This window comes from Macrotis lagotis, chromosome X (assembly GCF_037893015.1).
Source record: "Macrotis lagotis isolate mMagLag1 chromosome X, bilby.v1.9.chrom.fasta, whole genome shotgun sequence".
In the NCBI taxonomy this organism is placed as follows: domain Eukaryota; kingdom Metazoa; phylum Chordata; class Mammalia; order Peramelemorphia; family Peramelidae; genus Macrotis; species Macrotis lagotis.
Window position 1 is genome coordinate 554,946,774 of NC_133666.1, and position 22,342 is coordinate 554,969,115.

At 35.3% G+C, this 22,342-nt stretch overlaps 1 protein-coding gene across 3 annotated transcripts in view; it reads right to left on the minus strand.

Annotated features, from left to right (window-relative positions):
* Window positions 1-22,342, minus strand: part of RGS22 (regulator of G protein signaling 22) — a 187,628-nt gene that overhangs the window by 120,954 nt on the left and 44,332 nt on the right. For all 3 annotated transcript variants that reach the window (XM_074200605.1, XM_074200607.1, XM_074200606.1), the window contains exons 5-10: window positions 20,813-20,898; window positions 19,481-19,649; window positions 10,018-10,135; window positions 7,242-7,845; window positions 5,916-6,077; window positions 2,687-2,861 (exon numbers count right to left, since the gene is read on the minus strand). In XM_074200605.1, the coding sequence (XP_074056706.1) occupies window positions 2,687-2,861; window positions 5,916-6,077; window positions 7,242-7,845; window positions 10,018-10,135; window positions 19,481-19,649; window positions 20,813-20,898 (1,314 nt within the window). The remainder of the gene's footprint in view (window positions 1-2,686; window positions 2,862-5,915; window positions 6,078-7,241; window positions 7,846-10,017; window positions 10,136-19,480; window positions 19,650-20,812; window positions 20,899-22,342) is intronic.

The following is a 22,342-nucleotide window of genomic DNA, read 5'->3' on the forward strand; positions in this document are numbered from 1 at the left end:
TAGTTTAACCTCCTGGAGATCAAAGACCACAAATTTTTGAACCTTAAAAAGAAACTAAAAAAACTATGATCATCATAGTCAGTAAGTAACAAAAATGCCATTTTATGATTATAGAGTAAAAAGTTGTGTCTAGTACTTAGTCATTATTACTCTTGGAAAAGGAACTATTCTCACACAGATAACCTAGAATTTAAAAAATTAAAAAGAAAAAGATGAAACCCTCAGTTAATGGTGAAGTAGATTTGGAAAGCTGAGACCTGAAAATATAAATGGACAACTCACTTTACAATAGTAGTAACAGCATCATTTATAAAGAGATTTAAAGTTTATAAATATATTCTCATTTTTATCCTCACAACAACTTGGGAAGTAGATTCTGTCATCACAACCATTTTACAGATAAGGAAATGGAGAGGATAAATGATGCTAATTTCAAGGATTACATGGCTAGTAAATGTCTGGGACCAGATGGAAACTCAGGTTTTTCTTGACTCCAGACTCAATAAGAATTAGCTAAAAACAAGAACAAACAATAACAATAATCACGACCAAATGATGTAGATTATAATTTTAGAAAGATTTAGTCCTAGGTTATTTAATAAACTTGGAACGTGGTCAACATCAACTATTAGTTTATTCAGAAGTTAAATAAATGTAAGTATATTATCTTAACAAGGAAACCCAAAAGAACCCAGCAAACACCTTAGTCAGCAAACATATCATATGACTTGTTTGTCAAATGAACAGTGATGATTAACAAAGAAATGGATTTTTTCATGAGAAAAAAAATCAAAAAAACTAAAAATCAAATAAAAGCTCTGAAAAAATTTAAGAATACTTTAAAAGAAAAAATGATATTTTATCCAAGTAGAAGAGATGCCTGTAACTAGAAAAAAAAACAAAAACAGAAATCGATGACTCCATAAGGCAATAAGAAATATTAAAACAAAAATAAAGAAAATATAATATATCTGATGTAAAAAACAATTAACATGAAAACAGGTCAAGGAGAGGAAGTTTAAGAATCACTAAACTAAATAAAAACCATGATTTTAAAAAAAAGAACTGAACACTCTATTTTATAATGAAATATGTAAATCATAAACAAAAACTGTCCAGTTCTATTAGAAGCAGAGGGCAAAGTAAAGTAGAAAGAATACACAAATCATCTCCCTGAAAGGAACCCCAAAACAAAGCCATAGGAAAAATTCAGAGTTCTGATATCAGAGAAAAAATATTTAAAACATTGAAAAGGAAACAGTTCAAAGACCAAAGCACCACACGTTCAGGATTACATATGACCTGGGAGCTTAAACCGAAAAGAAAAGACTTTAGAATATATTACAAAAAGATGGAGAATGCCATCAATATCCAGAGAAGGAACTATGGAGTTTAAATGTAGACCAAAATTTACTATCTTCAATTTGTAAAAGAAAATTGTCTTATAAATTATGTTATTTTTTTATCTCTTCCATTTGGATGTGATTCTTCTTTCACAATATGAATGATAAAGGTCTATGTTTAGTATGGTTATAAATGAAGAGCTCATGTTACATTGCTTTCTGTCAGGGGGAGGGGAGAGGGAAGAGAGGGAGGGGAAAAAAATGTAAAAAAAAAAAGATTGTTGAAAACTACCATTACATGTAGTTGGAAAAATAAAGGGAATAAAAAGAGAATATATTACAAAAGCAAGAGAGAAAGACTTGAGATTGGATTGAGGAGATGAGAGTAAGGGATCAATGAGAGATCTAGAACAGGATATAGGAAATAAAGGTAATAGTCTTCAGAATCATGGGAGAGGGTAAAGAATGATAGGATGGGAGCATATAAATCACAGAGGAAGGAATTCAGGTCAGCTATTGTTTTCTATGGAAATTTGACCTGAGGATAGATTTTTCCCAAGGTGTCAGACAACTGTGTGAAGCAGAAAAGGGAGAAGTAGGAGGGATGAACAGAGATGCCCAGGTTGAGAAAGGCAAACCCTGTTAGAACAGGGCTAAACCAAGTACCTACAACTAATCAAAAGGTTAAGAAAAGATAGCCAGGATAAAATCCAAGGCAGAAGGAAGCAAAGTTCTGATCATCCTTGAAACTAAGAAAGACATGGGTGCTCAATTTATATACATACATATAAATGTGTATCTATCTATCTATCTATCTATCTATCTATCTATCTATCTATCTATCTATCTATATGGTGCAGTAGATGGAGCACTGTCCTTGGAGTCAGGAAGAAGGGAGTTCAAATCTGGACTCAGACGCTTGCCATATATTAGCTGTGTGACTTTGGGCAAATCACTTAATAACTGATTGCCCCCCTCCAGGGCCATCTCCAGTTGTCCTGATTCATATCTGGTCACTGGACCCAGGCTGGTGACTTAGCACTCAAATCCAATTTATGTGCTTGTCATGACATCAACTCCCTGATGTCCTGGTAATTCTTTGAGAATGAAGAACAAACATTATTATATATAAAATATATATATATATATATATGTATATGTATATGTATATATATATATATATAAAGCATGGCATTACATTTTATTCTTGTTTATTAGTTATTTCAAGATACATATTCTTAAAAGATTTTTATGATTAAACTTGATGAAGATATAACATATGAACCAAACATGAATTTTTTTAATACAGACTTCACAATAATGACCTTAACAGTCCAACTCACCTTTAATGAAGGCATCTGTGGCATGCAAGATTTAGGTCTTAGTGGTAAAAGTGTCACCATTTGTGGGAAAGGATCAATATCTTTCCTTGGTTGCTCTTGGCGGGAATGCCAGAATTTCAGCTCAGCACTGGCAGTTTTTATTTCATACTTATGTGTTACACAGAATCTAGGCCCCCTGTTGGGAGAAATGCAACTTTAAGAAGGTCTTAATAAAAGACTCCTGGTCATTATCAAAAGTCTACAAAATTTACAATGTACCAATTTGGCTCCAACTACTAGAGTCATCCCTGCCCTCTTATCTTCTACATCTTATCTTATCTGCTACAGTGGGAAAAACACAGGATTTTTAGTCACAATTCCCGAGTTTAAATTCCAGCTCTGTCATTTATTTCCTGAATGGTCTTGGGCAAGTCCTTTTGTGGTTCCTTTTGGGTAGATGATTAGTAGATTCTATTTTCACTTTTGCCCTCTGGTTTTAATAGAACTGGGCAGTTTTGTTTATAGTTTACATTATATAATAGTGTTCAGTCCTTTTTAAAAAAAAAATCATGATTTTTAGGTAGTTTAATAAAAATTTGCCCAAATCTATTGTCCTCAGGGACAAGGGAAGGGGAGTTAGACTCAATGACTTCTAAGGTTTTTTTCCAGCCCTGAGAGTCCATGATCCATGCCTGGTCATCCCTACCTTTTTTTTTTTTACTGCTCATCATTAAAAGGTGAATAAAAAATATTAGAATTGCACAAATAGAGAAGAATTTAGTATAAGACAAATCTGCCTTTACTTCATAAATAAATAAATAAAATGATTACATCCCACCTGTTTTACTCTCCTAGACTTCCTCACTGTCTCCAAAAACCAACCATCTTGTAAGTTCCCCTCAACTCTGAAAGCTTATGAGTATACCCTCTCTCTAAATGGAGTGTAGGAGAGACCCGGTGATTCATCTCAGTCATCTCAGAATTTCCCACCCCCACTGCAGGACCTCAGAATGCCCCATCCATGCAAAGGTAAATCCACCTGGGTTGGCTTTTTTTCATGAGTGATCTTCCCCTTGAGAACAGGGACTATCCTTTGTCTTTCTTGGCATCCTCAGTACTTAGAACAACAACTGACACAAAGAAGGTGCTTAATAAATGTTTACTGACTAAAATTAGTAAATAAGTGAAAAAGTGTTTATTTAACAATATAAAAACAAGACTGAAGGGAGTCCTTGCCCTCAAGGAACTTACATTCTAGCAGTGGGACTTATATATATAAAAGACTTATAGGAGAATGCCAGTCAGGGAGGAATATGAGAGTCTGGAAAGTTACAAGTGATGAATGCAGCCACAGGTAGATTTAATGCACACCTCTTCCAGTAGCGATGGCATGATAATGATTCTAGTGCTGGAAAGCCAAGTGGGGTGATGGGACTAGAGAAAAATCAGCAATTGGAATATCTGTAATTGATTGAGAGTGGTCAATATCCTATTCTAAAAACAGCAGAAGCCAATATTTTGGCATCTTTTGTCACTAATGCAGAAAGGTGATGAAGCATGTTTACCCAATATGTGTATGTCAAATCAAGGATGAGGTAACTATCTGGGACAAGTGAGTTAACTCACAACTCACATAGTCTTTCCTTTGGTATTTAACTGCTCTACAATCTGGTATCAATTCCGACTGACCTTATCCTGCTGTCTTATGCTTTATCCTATTCAATCTTTACTCATATTGTTCTCTACAGTATTTGGTGAATTCACAGAATCAAAGACTTTCAGACTAGAGAGCTTCCTCAGAGGTCATGTAGTCTAGGACTCTCTATACAAAGAGCAAGTGCTAGGGGGTGGCTAGGTGGCACAGTGGATAAAGCACCGGCCTTGGAGTCAGGAGTACCTGAGTTCAAATCCGGTCTCAGACACTTAGTAATTACCTAGTCGTATGGCCTTGGGCAAGCCACTTAACCCCATTTGCCCTGGCAAAAAAAAAAAAAAAAAAAAAGAGCAAGTGGTCATCTAGTCTTTCCTTTCAGATGGCAGGGAATCCAGTGACTCCTAAACTAGCCCATTTCACTTTGGGATAATTCTAATTTTTTGGAAATTTTTCCTTTAATCAAGTCTAAATTACTTTTTTGCAACTTTCACTCACTACTGATAGTTTTGCTTTCTGGACTCTGGGAGAGCAACTGTAACCCCCATATGAGAGTACTTTAAACTGCTCATAAACTGTCATATCTCTATGACAATCCTATATCAAGAACCTCTTCCTAAAGTTTTTGTTTTCAATCAAGCAAGTCCTTATTAAGGTCCAGGCACTATATTAGGAACGGGGGACGCCAAAACAAAATTAAATTAAAAGTATCTTCTCAAGGTGATTATATTCTACTGGGGAGAAAACAAATAGATACTAGTTGAATGAATCTATACAGAATAAATACAAAATACAAGGTAGTTTGTGGAGTAAAATGTTATCAGGTTAAAAGATTCATATTAAAAAAATCTCTGTAAAAGAGGTAGAAATTAGTCTTAAAGGAAGTGAGGACTTTTGTGAAGCAGAAGTGAAGGAGGAATATAATCTAGCCAAAGAAATGGAAATGGGAGATGGAGTAACAGGAATAGATAAAAAGGAGGAATAGATAGAAGCTCAGTTTGGCTGGACCACAGTGTAATTAAAAAGTGTTATGATGATGCTAGATAGATAGATGGGAGCCAAATTGTGAATGGCTTTAAAAGTAAAATAGAGGAATTTCTACCTTTTTTGAGGCAATAGGGAATCATTTGAATAGGCAACTGAATGATCAGAAATACACTTAAGGAAATCCATTTTGCCATTTATGTGGAAGATGGAAGAAGAGAAATGTTTGATATAGTTTGCAAGAAGTTAAAACAATTGAAAGAATGCTTTGACAGGAAGATATATTAGGTCATAACAAGTGAAGAGGTATAGAGAGTAAATAGATCAGATGCAAAGAGTTAGTCACTGAGTTACAGAGAACATTATATGATTTCTGGTCTATACCATGTGGTCTCAAACATGATAACAATCAGGAAGTTGCTCATCCGACTTTTTTAAATTTTTAAAATTAGAACCTTTGGGAGAAATCTATGGATGTTATTCAGGAAAAAGTTTAAGTGAAGCAATCAGATTTTACCATTTCAGAATTCTCTATATCTGTGAAAAACAAGTTTCCTACAAAGTCTAAGGAAGAGAAATTAAATAGCTTTATAATTCAAGCTTCAATTTTCCTACCAATACTGAAGTAAGGGTTTCAAAACTTCAGCCTGAATGCATCTCAAATGTGGTTCATTCCAGAAAGATCCATCTTTTAAATCAAGTTTTATTAATACTTCTGGAGTGAGATAGCACTCTCCACTACTCACTAGATAGCATTTTCTCATCTTCTCTAGGTGTCTATAATGAAAGGAAACACAAAGAACATAAAATTTCTATCAAGATTAGTAGAAAACCTATAATTTCCAAACATCCAGATAATCTAAAAATTATATTAAAATCAAAATTTGAATCCAGGAGTCCCAATCTTTTGTGAGGAAGAACTTTTTTTTTTTACTTATGGGAAGCCTTAATATCATGAGACTGGAAAAAGTGCTGACAATTAAGTTCCTGAGTAATTAGGAGGAAAAAAGACTAGAAAGGACTTCCAGAAATGTCTCATCCACATTAGAAATGTTTATAGGCCTAGAGTAGTGATTTTTCACAATCTACAAGTAAACACTTTGGAACCATTGTGGTGTCATTGTGGATTCTGGGTAAAAATTACCTCTGTGACCTATATACCCTCAAAAAAATTCAATGGGAAAACATAATAAATAATTATACTCAGACTAGATATCTCAATAGAAGTTATAGTCTGATCTATCTATCTTCACCTTTCAAAGACTCTGGCTCAGTTATTAGAAGTCTGACTAAGAAGGGCCCCCCCCCCAGTCAGAAGCAATCTAGCAAGATGTTTCTAACTAATCCACTCCAGAGTAGCTCAGTGAAGACTAAGTTCATTTAACCCCCCCCCCCCCCCACTGCAAGGACCAGATAGACATACAGGTACTTGTTGGGATAGCATAAGTTTTACTTCCTTTTACCATGGCAATCTAACAGCACATGAAAATATTAACGTCCTAGTGTGAAAAGAAGTCTCCTCAAGATTGCTATAAGACTATCAGAGAAAAGAGTTGGTCAAAATAATGATTGTAACCCTGGAAAAGATATTTACCTCTCTGAGTATGTTTCCTTACTTACAAAAGGAGGAAAACAAAACTTTGACCACAGGAAAGGTATAAGGCTGAAAATAACAAACATGGAAATATTTTTGAGCTCTTCTGGGAAACTATTTTACAAATTAAGTGAATTTTTTTTTATTATCTGTGGACTATAAAAATCAGAATCCTAGAGAAAACTAGCATTAATAACCATCATAATTTCAATTTCTAATAATGATCATTTATTCTCAGAGTACCAATTATTTTAGAGTTAAAATATTTATTGAACTAGAAAGTAAAAACAACCCAAATAAACATTTTTATTTGAAAAATAGTAATTTAATAAAAAAAGGAAAAATACCTTTGACGTCTTCCAGAATCTCTAAGAACCTTTAATCTTTCAATATCCATCCAGAGCCACCGACATTTCTCTCCTGGTGTCCCTTTTATAAACTTCTTAAATCTTTCAAACTCTTTTCTTGTGCCAATGTCATAAGTCTTATGGGAAATGCACCAATCAGCTCTGGCATCTGACCCAATACTTTCACTTCTTGAATATAAACTCACTAGTTCCAAATTCTCATCAAATTCTTTCTCTTCAATTTCTGGAGAAAAATCTGACATTTTCTTTTCAACATCCTCCTTCTGATCTTGAATCATCACTCGTGAAACATTATTAAAGTTTATATCTTCTTCATTGTATAAAAATGGTCGTTGAACAAGTTTTGACACTGCTAATTTCATAACAAAGTTTGTATAAGCCATTGCAAATTCCTCAAGTGATGGGAAAACTACTTCCAAATCCTTAAGGGTCTCCTGCTGTCTTTCCAAATAAATTCTCATAAGAGCATGAGAAGAAGTGTCTTTAATAGATACAGATCCTTCTTGATTAAAAGTTTCTATTGCTGATCCAGAAGTAGTAGTTGAATCTTTCTTCACATAGTCAACAAAAATGTCATCATTTTCTACATTAAATCATTAATCATGAAAAAGACCATTAGATAAAACTGTTTTATTACGTGGATGACAGGGAGAGGTTTTTATGATTCCTTAAAGAACTTTAAACTTAAGTAGTTTAGGTTGGTTTAGACATGAGATTCTATATTAAATATGCATTATATATTTAATAAACTAAATGTTAACATACCATATTTTTGACACCTGTGTTTTACAACTAAACTAAATATGCAATTTTATATCCTATGAGAAATGAAAAGAATTTCACACAGAAAAGTAAACTGTGTCTGTTGTCTATAACAATTTAAGTTCACATATGAACATTTCATACTTTGAAGGACAATGTAGTATAGAGGGAAAAATATTGGTTCTGGAGGTATGAACATGGTTCAAAAACCTTCATTTTTTATTACTTACTACTTATGTTATATTGAGCAATCAATTTCTTCATCTTGTATGAAGAAGCTAATGGCCTCTTATGGTCTTTTCCTATGACAAGCTAAGAAAAGAATATTTAACCACTTTTACCAGAAAGATGAGGTTTTTTAAATAACCTTAATAATCTTTACAACCTAAGTTATTAAAGTTAAAATTTTTTGAATAGCATAAGGCCTGTGCACAAACATAGATCAACAGATCTGTAATCTCATCAGTCTCTTTCCAAGAATATCAATCAATCACAACCTAAGAAGCATTTATGCATTTTATATAACAGCTCCTGTCCACACCTTCCAAGAAAACTGTCATTGGGAGTTCCATAAGAGAAAGAAACTTTCTTCTAGATGCCTTCATGGATATGATGGATACCAATACAACAAGCAAGCTATCCTCATTCTCACTTCATGAATGGTCCCCTCTATAGATAGGCTGTAGATATACATTCAATTTCCCCCCCAAATTCCTTCAAAATAAAGGCTTTATATTTGTGACTAGAATTACTCTATCCCCCTCTTCCTTCCTTTCTCAAAGCAGTAAAAAATACATTCCTTATTTTATTCCACACACTATGTTCTATTGGTATCAGAAATAACATCGTTTATGTCTCAATCAGTATTAGTGGGTTTAATCCCCAATTCAGTGTTAAGAGAATGATCTCTTATAAATCCAATGGAGGTACACTTTCCTTATCTTAACCTAGGAGGGAAATTTTTGCTCAAGTTCTATTATTACTATTACTAAACTATTAAATTCAAGTATAAACTCAGAATTTTAGCACTGAGGAAAGTTAAGAAAGGAGTTAACAATAATGCTTCTACTTTACTTTCATACTTTCAACAAACATATATTAATTACTTGCTACATACATAAGCCCCAGAGACATATATATATGTATATATATATATATATGTATGTATGTATGTATGTATATACACAAACAAGAGAGTCCCTAAATGTCACTGACTAGTTTCCCTGCCAATTATTCCCTCATATTCCCAAATTGGGGGTTAAGCAGCAGAGAAAACCTTGTATCCAAGAATCATAGGAGTTGGCAGACTGATTTCATAGAATCACATATCTTTGATCTAAACTGATTTCATAGAATCACATATCTTTTGATCTAAGTTTTCCCTTAAACTAGATATAAGTTTAGTTGTAGGACAAAGAATCCAATAGAGAATAAACAGTATTAGGAAACTGAGGAGTACAGACTATATTTTATTCAGAGGGATTAAGATAAAAATAATAGGGTGAACAATGGCTGAGCTCCACACCTAATTCTAGACTTGCCCCTTGTATTCCTCTTTCTAGACTTGCACCTTAACAAAACCACATCTTTCTCCATGACAGGTATCTTACCCTCAAGCCCAGGGTTTTTAATCTTTTTTTGCATCATGAATCCCTCTTTGGCAGTCTGGTGAAGTCTGTGGACCACTTCTCAGAATTTTTTTTAATGCATAAAGAACCAGTTATATTGAAATTGTTCTTATAAAAAAGTTCATAGGGCCCAGATTTATGAACCCTCACATAGTTGAATAATCTAGGAGATTTGTCCAGACTCTTGAAAATCTCACCTTATAAGGAAGGGCTGAATATGGAAAGAGGGAAACGTTCCTTTTTAAACTCCACCATTTTAACCAAAAAATGACATGCAGTAACATTAGAACAAGAAATAGTTAAGACTAAAGAATAGCTCAAACTTCAATATTTTCGTTGTTTAGAAATCAACCACTACTGCTTACCCTCAAGGGCTTTGTCTTGAATCCTAGATGTGATCATGCAAGTAGGTAATGAGGTTGTTACTGTGCACTGGTTTTGTTTTGCTTTTGTAAACCATTCTTGAGTCTGAGTAACAGTAGACTAGAAAATAAAAAAGCACATATTTTGATATATATATATTCTTTCTTTTGAATCTAGACTAGTGTGGTTACCAAAGAAGACTAAGTCTTAAAAAGTTGGGAAGGATCTTAAAAGATCCACAATGAAATTCTGGATAAGCAACTGCATACTTTTATCTGAAGGTCTCGTGTGTGTGTGTGTGTGTGTGTGTGTGTGTGTGTGTGTGTGTGTGAAGGTAAGTAGCATAAAAAATTAAAAAAATAAATATATTTGGTTTGGGTGATTAGGGAGGATCAGGAAAAACTAAATACAGAAGACAGTGCTGAGCAGTGTCACATGAAGAAAGAAATTCCATGCAGATGGGATATCCCAAAGATGGGACACATATGAGAGATGTAGTAATTTTAGTGAAGATCAGAAAGGATACCAATTTGGTTGAAATACAGAATATAGATAAGGAGTAATATAAAAATAAGCAGAAAAAAGTAAATTGGGGTGAGATTGTATATGGCTTTAAAAGCTAAACAAAAAAGTCTACATTTTATTTTAAAGACAAAAGGAAGTCATAGGTGATTGAGTAGGAGAATTACATAGTGCTATGTTTAAGGAAAATTCTTTTGGCAGTAACATATAGGATTAGAATAGAGAGAGACTTGAGAAAGGAACAGCAATTAGGAAGCTAAGCAATAATGTGGGTAAGAGGTGACAGGCCTTCAACTAGGAGGTAGCTGTGAGAGTGAAGGCAGTCAAGTTAGAGATGTCAGGACCCCCTTGTTGCTAAGACCACTCCTCTTTTCCTTTTACAAAATATTTATTTATTTATTTATTTATTTCCAGCCATTTGTACCTGCATATTTCCAAGTTACAAAGTTTCCCTCCACCCTCCCTTCCACCCCCATACCCTCAGTTGGGAACAGTAAGGTTAGCATTTTAAATATACATTTTGTTAAACATATTTACAAATTAGTAATTTTTGGTATGAGGAATTAGAATTAAGGGAAAGAAATGCATAAGGGATAACTTTTTATTAAGTGTTCATCAGATTCATTTTTTTTCCCTGTGTTTTGTTTTGTATTTCTTCCTCTGGTTGGGGATAATATAGCCCATAATCTGTCAAATGCAGTTGTCCTAGCTCTCTGGACTGCTGAGAGGGGTTGCTTCCATCAAGGTTGTTCATCTCATAATGTTCAAGTGTAAATTGTTCTCTTGGTTCTATTCCCTTCACTCATCCTCTCTTTTCTTATATTAGGTGATATCTTGGTTTTCCAGAATTGGATTTTAGATTTTTGGATTTGAGTGAGGGGTCTGTGCTAAGTCACCATCACTTTCTCTTCCAGAGCCATCTGGGTCCAGTGGCCAGATGGGAATCAGGACAACTGGGGATGACCCTGGATGAGAGGTAGTAAGGGTTAAGTGACTTGCCCGAGGTTGACTCTTACTACCTGTGTGACTTTGGGAGCTGATGAGAGAGTTTCTAATGAGACAATGAGAGAGTTTCTAATGATTTCTTAATTGCCTGAGAAGGTGGTCTTTTCTTAATCCTCTTTCTTCTCTGGGGTTTTGTGACACTGCTCTGTGCTGGTCTTCCTCTTACCTTGACTTATCTGATTTACTCACATACACACATACGTACATACATACACACACAAACATATATAGAGTATGACCCTGGGTCTATGTTCTATCTCTCCTAAACCTGTCATTGACACCTCCAATTCCTCTACTCCTTAGTTCTTTCTCAGCTCACCCCTGCTCTGACTTCACTTTCCTCCCTCTGACCTCATGCCACTTCATTCCTACACATAATGTAGGATAACTTGAGAGAATACATGAGAATTTTTTCATTTGAGTGTGATTATAGCAAGGAAGGAACCAGTGAATAAGAGAAATTAAAAGACTGGAGAGAAATGGAAAGACCTAGGTTGGGGGCAGGGGGGGGAGTCAATCTGCTGGAAGGAGTGAGACCAATGACCCACTTGTAGAGAGTTAGCCTTAATGTAAAGAGGAGAAGGAAAAGAGTGAGAGATGATGTCAAGGGGTTTTGAGATGTAATGAAAGGGAAAAGAAGTTTGTGGTGAATGACCTTTTTTACTTTATATATTATTATAAACTAAAAATGAACATTTCAGTATCATAAAGAATAGAAAAGAATGAATTTCAACCTGTAATCTTGCTACATAGTTTGTGTATGTCAAATTAAGGACATAGTAATGTTTAATTATCTTCTATCATCTCTATCTATCTATTGAATATTCTTTTCTCTTCTGTATTTTAATCATTTCATTGATGCTCTTTTTTTCCCTGTTCTTTTTCCATATAGCTTTCATTATCCACGATTCCTTTCCCTTATTGTCTAGTCATGTTCAGTCATTATCAACTTTTCATGACTCATTTCCAAGTTTTTTGGGCAAATTTACTGGAGTGATTTGTCATGTCCTTCTCCAGTCCATTTTACAGATGAGGAAACTCAGGCAAACAGGATTAAGTGAATTGCCCAAGATGGCATGTCACAGTACAGAAGAATAGAGGGATGAAGTCACAGTGAAGATGAAGAATAGTTTTAGGAGGGGGTAAGACAAAGGTGAAATGGAATAGGGATTTCTAAACTCCATTTTGCAGGTGATGAGATCAAGGGTTCAAATTTGCCCATAAGTGAGCCACATTTGAACTCAAGAAGTTAGGTCTTATCTAGGCATAGCATTCTATCCACTGCGCCACCTAGGTGCCACTATCTCCTACTAGCTCCCCTCTCTGCAATCTATAAAAAAGAAAACACAGTATAATCAGGCAAAACAAATCAATACATTAGTTATTCTCCAGAAATGTTTATCTCATTCTATATAGTCTAGAGATTAGGAAACCAAATCTAGCCCACAGCCTTGGCTTTTATATTTTTTTAAGCACCATAATTATTTTAAAATGTAAAAGATATTCTTAGTTCACCATTGTACAAAAACATAAAGAATACAAGAATTGGTCCTCAGACCATACTTTAGTGACTCTTGATCTAGTCCAAAACTTCTCTGCCAAGAAGTAGAAGGCATGATTCAACTTCATTCTTCTGAAGACAAGATTAATCACTGCTTTGATAAGTTTTGAAGTCTTTTAAAGTTATTTTCCCTTACATTATTGTGGTTATCAAACTATATTGTTCTCTTGGTTCCAGTTCACTCCACTCTGCATCAGTTCATACAAGTCTTTCCAGGTTTCTCCTAAACTATGACTTTCCAGTACAGTCACATATCTTAACTTGTATATCCATTTCCTAATTGGGGAATACACATTTTGTTTCCTGTTCTTTTCTGTAACACAAAGTACTATTTTAAAATTTTTTCTACCTAGGAGTCATTCAACTCTGTATTTCTACTGAAGGAAGTTATGACCAGTAGTAATAACATGCACCATTAATATTTCTCATATTTAATCCTTCTAGTTATTCACCTAAGCTATTTAGGCTATATACAAGTAGTATTATCATAAAAATATATACATGTGTAAATGATTTTTTGTATCTAGTTTCTTTCCAGAATCAAGTCAAATTTTTACCACTAGAGCATTAAATTAATGACATCCATATTTTCAAAAAATCATAAGATAAGGTCCTCAACTGAGAAAGAGAAAGGAATGGTATAAGAATGAAAAAGTTTGAAACAGAAATCAATTAAGGAAGATGGAATGGATTGCCTTGCTGCAATAGAAATCCATTTGAGCTTAGATAACATGAATTTATAGTGGACCTAGAAAGCTCAGTTTGACTTCCTCCAGCTCAATTCATTTATCATGTGAGAAGGAATGGAAAAGGAGAATGGGGGTGGTAATACAGAGCTGGAATTTGGTATGGCATGAATAGGGATGGGACAAGAGAACAAGGAGGAGCTGAATTAATTAGCAATAGAACCAAGATTGGGAAGTGCACAAAGTGAAGTCAGAACAGGGATGATGGCATGTCACAGTACAGAAGAGTAGAGGGATATGAAGTCACAGTGAAGATGAAGAATAGTTTTAGGAGGGGCAAGACAAAGGTGAAATGGAATAGGGATTTCTAAACTTCACTTTGCAGGTGATGAGATCAAGGGTTCAAATTTCCCTGGTCAAAGGATTTGGGGAGACAACTGAAGAACCAGGATGTTAGGGTATTTGAGGGGACATCAACACACACACACACACACACACACACATAAACTACATGACAGATAAACAGATTATGATTAGCAGAGGGAAGCACTAGTATCAATGAATATTGGAAAACAATTTCTATGTAAGGTGGTATTATAGCTGGGACATGAAAGAAGCAAAGGAATGCAGGAGACAGATCAGGAAAGGGAGGATTCCAGACTGGAATAAAGATGGAGCACCTTACTCAAAACAGCAAGGGACACAATCCCAGAGGGGGGAAGAATGTAAAGAGGGAGAAGATTGGAGAGGTAGGGAGGGGAGTGAGTTATGAAGAATTTTGACCACCAAACTTAGTATTTATATTTGATCCAGGAAGTAATAGGAGCCATTGTAGTTTTTTGAGCAGGAGGGTGATATGGTCAGATCAATGCTTTAGGAAAACCAATTGGGTGGTTGATGAAAGGGTAGACTGGAGTGGGGAGAAACTTGTGGCAGGCAAACCAACCAATAGGTTATATACAGTGCCTAGGTGTGAGGAGATGAGAACTTGCATCAGAGTAGTGGCAGGATCAGAGGGGAGAGGAGGCATATTTAAGAAATATCCAATAGTGGAATTAACAGGCCTTGGTAATATTAGTTATAAGGGAGATAGTAAGGAGTTGATGATGTCATCTGGCTTGTAAGGCCTGGGAAACTGGGAGGATGGTGGTACCTTCAAAAGCAGTAGAAAAGTTTGGAAGGATGGAGGAATTAGGGAGAAAGATAATCAATTGGTTTGGATGGCTATTTTCTAATAGGCAACTGGATATGTGAGACTAGACATCAGCCAGGAAAGTTAGGGACAAATAAGTAGATTTAAAAATCTTCAGCACTGAGATGATATAGAAATCATGTAAGGTAATGAGATTACTAAATTAAACAGTATAGAAGACAAATATGGAAGAGGGCCCAAAACAGAACCTTGTGCAGTGCCCACTTATTAGGCATAGTCTGAATGAAGAACTGGCAAAAAGAGACTGAGAAGGAACAATCAAGAGGAGAAACAGAAAATAGTAGAGAGAAGATAATATCAAAGACAAGAAGTTCCTTTATGGTAGTGAAGGCTGCAGGGAGATTAAGAAGGATGGGGACTGAGAAAAGGTCATTAGATTTGGTGATTAAGTGATCATTGATAACTTTGGAGAAAGTAATGTTAATTGAATAATTCTATCAGAAGCCAGACTGTAGAAAGTTAAGAAGAGAATTGGAAGAGACAAAGTGTTACCACCTATTATAAAGGTCCTTCCCAAGGAGTTTAGTCACAAAAGGGAGCAAAGATATGGAATGGTAGTTAGCAAGGATGGATAGTTCAAATAAGAGTTTTTGTTTTTGGCCTGATTTTGGGGGTGGTTGATTTTTGTAAGGCAATGGGGTTAAGTCACTTGTCTAAGGTCACACAACTAGGTAATTATTAAGTGTCTAAGCCCACATTTGAACTCAGGTCCTCCTGACTCCAGGACCAGTACTCTATCCACTGTAGCACCCAGCTGCCCCAGATTTGGGGAGGATAAGAATGCACAGGCATATCTGTAGGCAGTAGTGAAGCAATCAGTAGACAGAGAAAGAATGAAGATAATTGAGGGGAGGATAATAAGGGAACAGTCTGCTAGAAACAGGGTAGGATGAAATTCATTTGTACAGGTAGAGTGGTTGGAAAGGCCACCTCATTACGTGAGACAAGGAAAAGATAATCTTGAATACATCTAATACATCTAGATGATATGAATTGAGCAGGAAGGCAGAAAAGCAAGCTTTTTTTAATTTTATAAGGCAATGGGGTTAAGTGACTTGCCCAAGGTCACACAACTAGGTAATTATTAGATGTCTGAGACTGGATTTGAACTCAGGTCCTCCTGACTTCAGGGCCAGTGCTCTATATAGCTGCCCTGAGAAGAGGGAGTTCTTAATGAGTTCTCATTTTTTTTTTCAGCAAAATATGAGATGAGATTCTCAGCTAAGAGAGAGGGGAAATGGAGAAGCATGGATGATTTAGAGAGGAATGAAAAGGTTTGAAGGAGCTGCTGTGGTAAATAAGAGAAAGAGAGTTGGAAAGGTGTAAAAGGATTGCCAAGCAGCAATGAGGGTCTGGGTAAGGTAATATAACACAAATTTGCAATGGATCCTGCATGGCTGGCAGCATGGTTGCATGTTATTTTCCACCTTCTTTTGGTAACATGTATGTAAGAACAAGTGAATGTTAAGAGTGAGCCAAGGCTGAGGCTTGGCAAGACAAAATAATCAATAGGATAAGAGAGCAAGGGATTCAGAGAGAAGATAGCCTAGAATTCAACTGATTCGCCAAGAGGTCAAAATAGGAATAGAACGACAGTGTATCTAGTGCAGAAGCTAGGAGAGAATTGAAGGGTTAAGGTGATCAGAGTGTAGGTAAAGAATGATGTTGAAAGGCAGAGGGAAAGGTAAAATAACAGTTGATTATGATTCAAGAAGAGAACTTCAGAGTTCATGTACATGAAAGTGAAATTTTTATGAATGACAGCAAGATCAAGGATATGACCCATCTCTGTTATGTAACTGACATGAGGTAGAAGATTAAGTCGGAAGGAGAGTTGATAAATGTTAAAAGTCCCCTAGGATGAGATAAGGAAAGACTGAGCCCCAAAACTAAATGCTTTAAGAAAGGAAGGGGGATACCCTAGAGTTCTATTGAAAACAGCTACCAGGATTTTTATTTTATGAAAGACGTAGATTTTATGAATCTCAAAGGAGGAGAGAGTATGGTGGGGGGAAACCCAGAAGTGGTAATGGGTAACAAAAAGTAACTTCCCTCCTCAATCAATGAGTTCAGTGGGAGTAAAAGTGAAGACGCGTTAGAAAGAGGGTCCACAGAAGTTCTGTTATCAGAAGGGAGTCAAGTATCAGTGAGAGTGGATGAGCAGAGAAGTAAAGAAGTAAAGATTTAAGGTAAAGCAAGTCTGTGGCCTATGGAGCAGGCATTCCAGAGGGCACAATGGAAGCAGCTTTAGAGTGGAACACGGAGGTAGGATGAGGGGAATGGGAATAAGGAATTGGGCAATGGAGGATGTGGAATGGGATTTAAAGAATGACCTATAAGGGATTCAGAAGCACTTGGATGAGGGAGGCATGACTGGGGTGAAGTTTGTTAGTCAGTAAGGGAAAATTTTAGAAAGATTTTCAATGTCAACAGTGTTATGATGTCTGGGTAGTCCTTTCAGAGTCTTAGGCAGTTCAAACAAGGATGCAAGAACTTGGAGCAGAAGGTGTCTTTCCCCCAAAGCAGAAGATGAGACTGGAAACTGGTAGAATAGCATGCTTTCCCTTCACCTCAGTGTCAGGGGACTTCTCTTCCTAAAGGAGATTAGAGACCAAGCAGGAGATGGTGGCACAATAGTAAGGTACCCTCCTCTGGGGGACACCAGGTGTTTTGGAATGCCAGAAAAAGAACAGGTCCAAAATGCAAGGAAGTTTGTTAGATATGGAATAGGAATTTCTGAAAGAAAACTAGAAGGAATGAGCAGAACAAAAGTGGGAGAGCTGAGGACAAGGATGAAAGAACAGGAAATGGGGCAAAGAGGGAGGTTGTAGTTTACTTTTAAGTAGTTGTTGATCTAATATAGGAACTAGGAGTAACACCTGGTGAGATTTTGCCAGTGATAGGGGTACTGATAAGTGGGAGCAGCTCTGCTGAAGATACCAGCAACTCCACAATAAGCATTTATGAAGCACTTGATATATTCTAGGAACTTGATATCTAAGAGAAGTATTAGGAAATCTCCAGACAAAAGCTGAATGACCATTTGTCAGAAATGCTCTAAGAGGTATCTCCTGTGCTGAGATTCTGCAATTCTCAGCTTCAATTTCCTCAGCAAATAGGGATTATAAATTTTTATTATTTAGAGTTGTTTGGAAGAAATAGTTTTTGTACCTTATAATGATTTAAATACATAAACCATTTAAAGTCAAAATGTAAGTATCTAGAATATGAGGCAAACAGAATAATAAATATTGCCTAGTCTAATGCCCTTATTTCAAAGATGAATAAACCAAAGTGGTGGAATTAGAGCTTAAAAGCAGGTATGATAACCCCAAGTCCAATATTCCTCCTGCCACATGAGATATATCTTCCTTTAACTCACCATGTCTTTGTTCCTTTCTGGTAGACCTAAAATATTTTTAATAATAGAGACTGCATATATGTAGGCATGTATGTATTAGAAATAATACATGGTGAGATTTTGACAGTCATGGGGTACTGCTCAGTTCTCAGCAACTCTATAACATGAAGACTTGATATATGCTAGGAGCTTGATATCTAAGAGAAGTCTTTGGAAAACTCCAGACAAAAGCTGAATGACCATTTGTCAGAGATGCTCTAAGAGGGATCTCCTATACACACATGTGTATCTTATTTATTTAATCTAATTTGTGACACTAGCTAACTTGCATTTTTAAAATTATGGCTATTAAGAAATAAATGGTATTTTAGAAAGCAAAAATTTTTAAATCTGTGAGCTCATCTGTGTAGGTGATCCACCGTTACAAATCTTAACCCTCTCAGAGCTTAGTAAAGCATTTTGCAAACATTTCCATGAATTTCGTGATTTAATGGAGTTACAAGAAACGATCACTTGGTGGTTCTAATCATCTAGAACCTCCAGGCTCAAAGAGGCTAATTCTTGTAAAATAAGCATAAAGTCTATCATTAAGTCCATAATAGCTAACATTTATATAATACTGTTAAGGTTTTAAAATTGTTTTGTGTACATTTTCTTATTTGATCCTTACAATAATGCCTGTGAAGTTGATGCACTTATTTCCATTTTAACGATGAGGAAAACTGCAGCTCAGAGAGACTGAGTTCCTAAAGGTCACAGAGTTAGTAAATGCCTGAAGCAAGACTTGAAATCATGTTTTTGTGACTCCAAACCTAACATTATACCTACTGCATCACGTTGCCATCTGCCTTAAGAAGATTCCATACATCTTTTATATATTACAATGGGAATAAAATTGACCATCCTATGTATGAAAATGCCTTTCAGAATAAACCCAAAAGTATTATGAAAGCATTATTGTAGATTGTGCACAATTATATATCATATAATGTTGTTATATATTATAGAAGTTTTTTAAGAATTTTTATGTTTACCTTTTCTGGTCAAATAATACAAATGAAAGTCTCATATACATAAAAAAATATGTTTCAATAAATGAAAAGCATGTTTTTTTTACCTGGCCAAGGGAAATGTAATATTTCTTCATAATTAAGTCATTTTCATCTTCCAGTAAAGAAGGTGGTGGCGTGGCTGGCTTTTTAGTGACCCAGGGTTTATAAAGAGGATCAAGGTACATATTCACACCAGATTTGCTCCATCTCACTTGTGATATCAGTTTAGCTAACCTGCATTTTAGAAAAAAAAGAACTATAAAAATGAGACACAAAGCATATCTTAGGAGAAGATCAAGAATTCAATTTTATGTATTCAAGTCCAAGTATTCCCCTCTCCAGAATGCCCCTGTCAGATATATCTAGACCTAAAATAAAGGCTAGGTAGAAACTGCTGATGGCCAGCATTTGTTGCTGGTTCTCATACATTCCTTCAGGAACAGCTAAGACAAGAATTCTTAATTGTTTTTGCTGATTGTTATTATTTAATAAGATTTTACAAACACACACAATGTACATATATGGTTACATGTTCAGAAATGGTCAAATGCTCAATAAGTTTACAACTGAATCATCTCATATATCCTATTTATAGATGCAAATTTCAAAATTTCAGAGATGTTTGCTTAATTAAGACCAAAATTAAAACCATTTTGCCTGTGTTTCCAGGATACTTTAGCTTTAAAATCTCTTAGAAAAATGCAAAATTTCCAACATAAAGAATCTCATTCTTTGTGACACATTAGAATTGAAAGAAAGCAAAATTCCAGTATAACTCAATCCCATCAGAGTCTCTCATCTTCTGTGTCTTTGATAGGCATTTCATATATTTTTTTTATTTAGGAAAAAAAAGATTATTCAGAGCAGGGGTCAATATTAAATAACACAAAAAATTCTGAGACATATTAAGATAAAAAATGCTGATGCATTTTTAAAGCCAAGGAAAAAAGAAGTATGTGATATTTCAGTATGGCCTAATATCCTTTTTCTCCCACCTTAATCCATACCCATAATCATTAATCTGATAAACCATTCCAACTTTGTGATTATATGAAATTCCAGTTCATTTCTGCTAGTTTTGCAGAATATAGTGCTCAGAGTTATAATAAGAAACATATTTCTTAGATTTGGCTTTCCTCAGATATTTTTGGAAAGAGCAAAGACTTTCAAGAACTATGGTAAGTAAAAGTAAAAGAGAATAATATTTTTAAAAATGTATAAAATACAGAACAATACAAAGGAAAACCACTCACACTGAAAAAGAGTTATCGATTTTTTTTAAAAAAATCAAGTTCAGGCTAAAAGTTAGACATGAATATTGAAAAAAAATAGAGCAAAAGTTAGGTTTTAAAAAATTTAAGTACATTTTAAGTATTTATACATGAAAATAACAATACCTGTATTCAAAGTAACAATCACTTTCTAGAAATGCTGGAAGTCTCTCTTTCTTAATCCACTGAATACCTTGTTCACGGTTCAGAACCTATTACAGAGATGGAAACAGAGAAAATTAAAGTCAACTTTTTTTATCCAGATAGGCCTTGACACCAACAAGTAGTCACTGATTGACTATATCAATTTGCTAACCATGACTATTTGGGCAGGAGGAGACATGAATTGAGTCTTCCATTTTAAGCCCCTTGGTACAATTAGGAATCTTGCTCCCCTGAAGGCCTGTATTTGCTGAACCCCTAAGTATACAAAGACAAAAACAAAATAATCTGAACTCAAGAAAATTAAATTTTATTGGAAAACAAAGGGCAACAAAAATGTGCATACCCTTTGACCCAGCAATACCACTACTGGGTCTATACCCTGAAGAGATGATGAAAAAGGGTAAAAACATTACTTGTACAAAAATATTTATAGCAGCCCTGTTTGTGATGGCAAAGAATTGGAAATCAAGTAAATGTCCTTCAATTGAGGAATGGCTTAGCAAACTGTGGTATATGTATGTCATGGAACACTATTGTTCTATTAGAAATCAGGAGGGATGGGATTTCAGGGAAGCCTGGAGGGATTTGCAAGAACTGATGCTGAGTGAGATGAGCAGAACCAGAAAAACACTGTATACCCTAACAGCAACATGGGAGTGATGTTCAACCTTGAAGGACTCGCTCAATTCCATCAGTGCAACAATCAGGAACAATTTTGGGCTGTCTGCAAAGGAGAGTACCATCTGTATCCAGATAAGGAGCTGTGGAGTTTGAACAAAGTGCAAGGACTATTCCCTTTAATTTAGAAAAAAACAGATATCTTACTGTCTGATCTTGTCACCTCTTAGACTTCTCTTCTCTTCTTTAAGGATATGATTTCTCTCTCATCACACCCAATTTGGATCGAGGTACAACATGGAAACAAAGTAAAGACTGACAGATCGCTTTCTGGGGGGCATGGGGGGAGGGAAGTAAGATTGGGGGGAAAATTGTAAAACTCAAATAATATCTTTAATAAAAATAAATTTTTAAAAAAAATGAAGAGCTGAGGGGCAGCTAGGTGGCACAGTGGATAGAGCCCTAACCCTGGAGTCAGGAGGACCTAAGTTCAAATCCAACCTCAGACTTAATTGCCTAGCTGTGTAAACTTGGGCAAGTCACTTAACCCCATTGCCTTAAGAAATTTTTAGAATATGATGAAAAAAAAGAACTAAGAATATAAGAAAACTAAAACCCATTATAAGCATGTATAAATCAGTTAAGAGAACTTCCCACATTGGCCATGTTAATTTTTTTCTTATTTTCCATTCATCTTCCAGGATTTGGCCAGCATGATTTTTATCCATGGTTTTATCATCATTTTATCATCTGGAATTCTTTTTGGTCATTACACTTAAAAGAGCTCAGCACAATAGTATTCAATTACATGTATATTACCACAACTTAATCAACTACTCCCCAATTTATGGACACCCCCCCTCTGATTTTCCT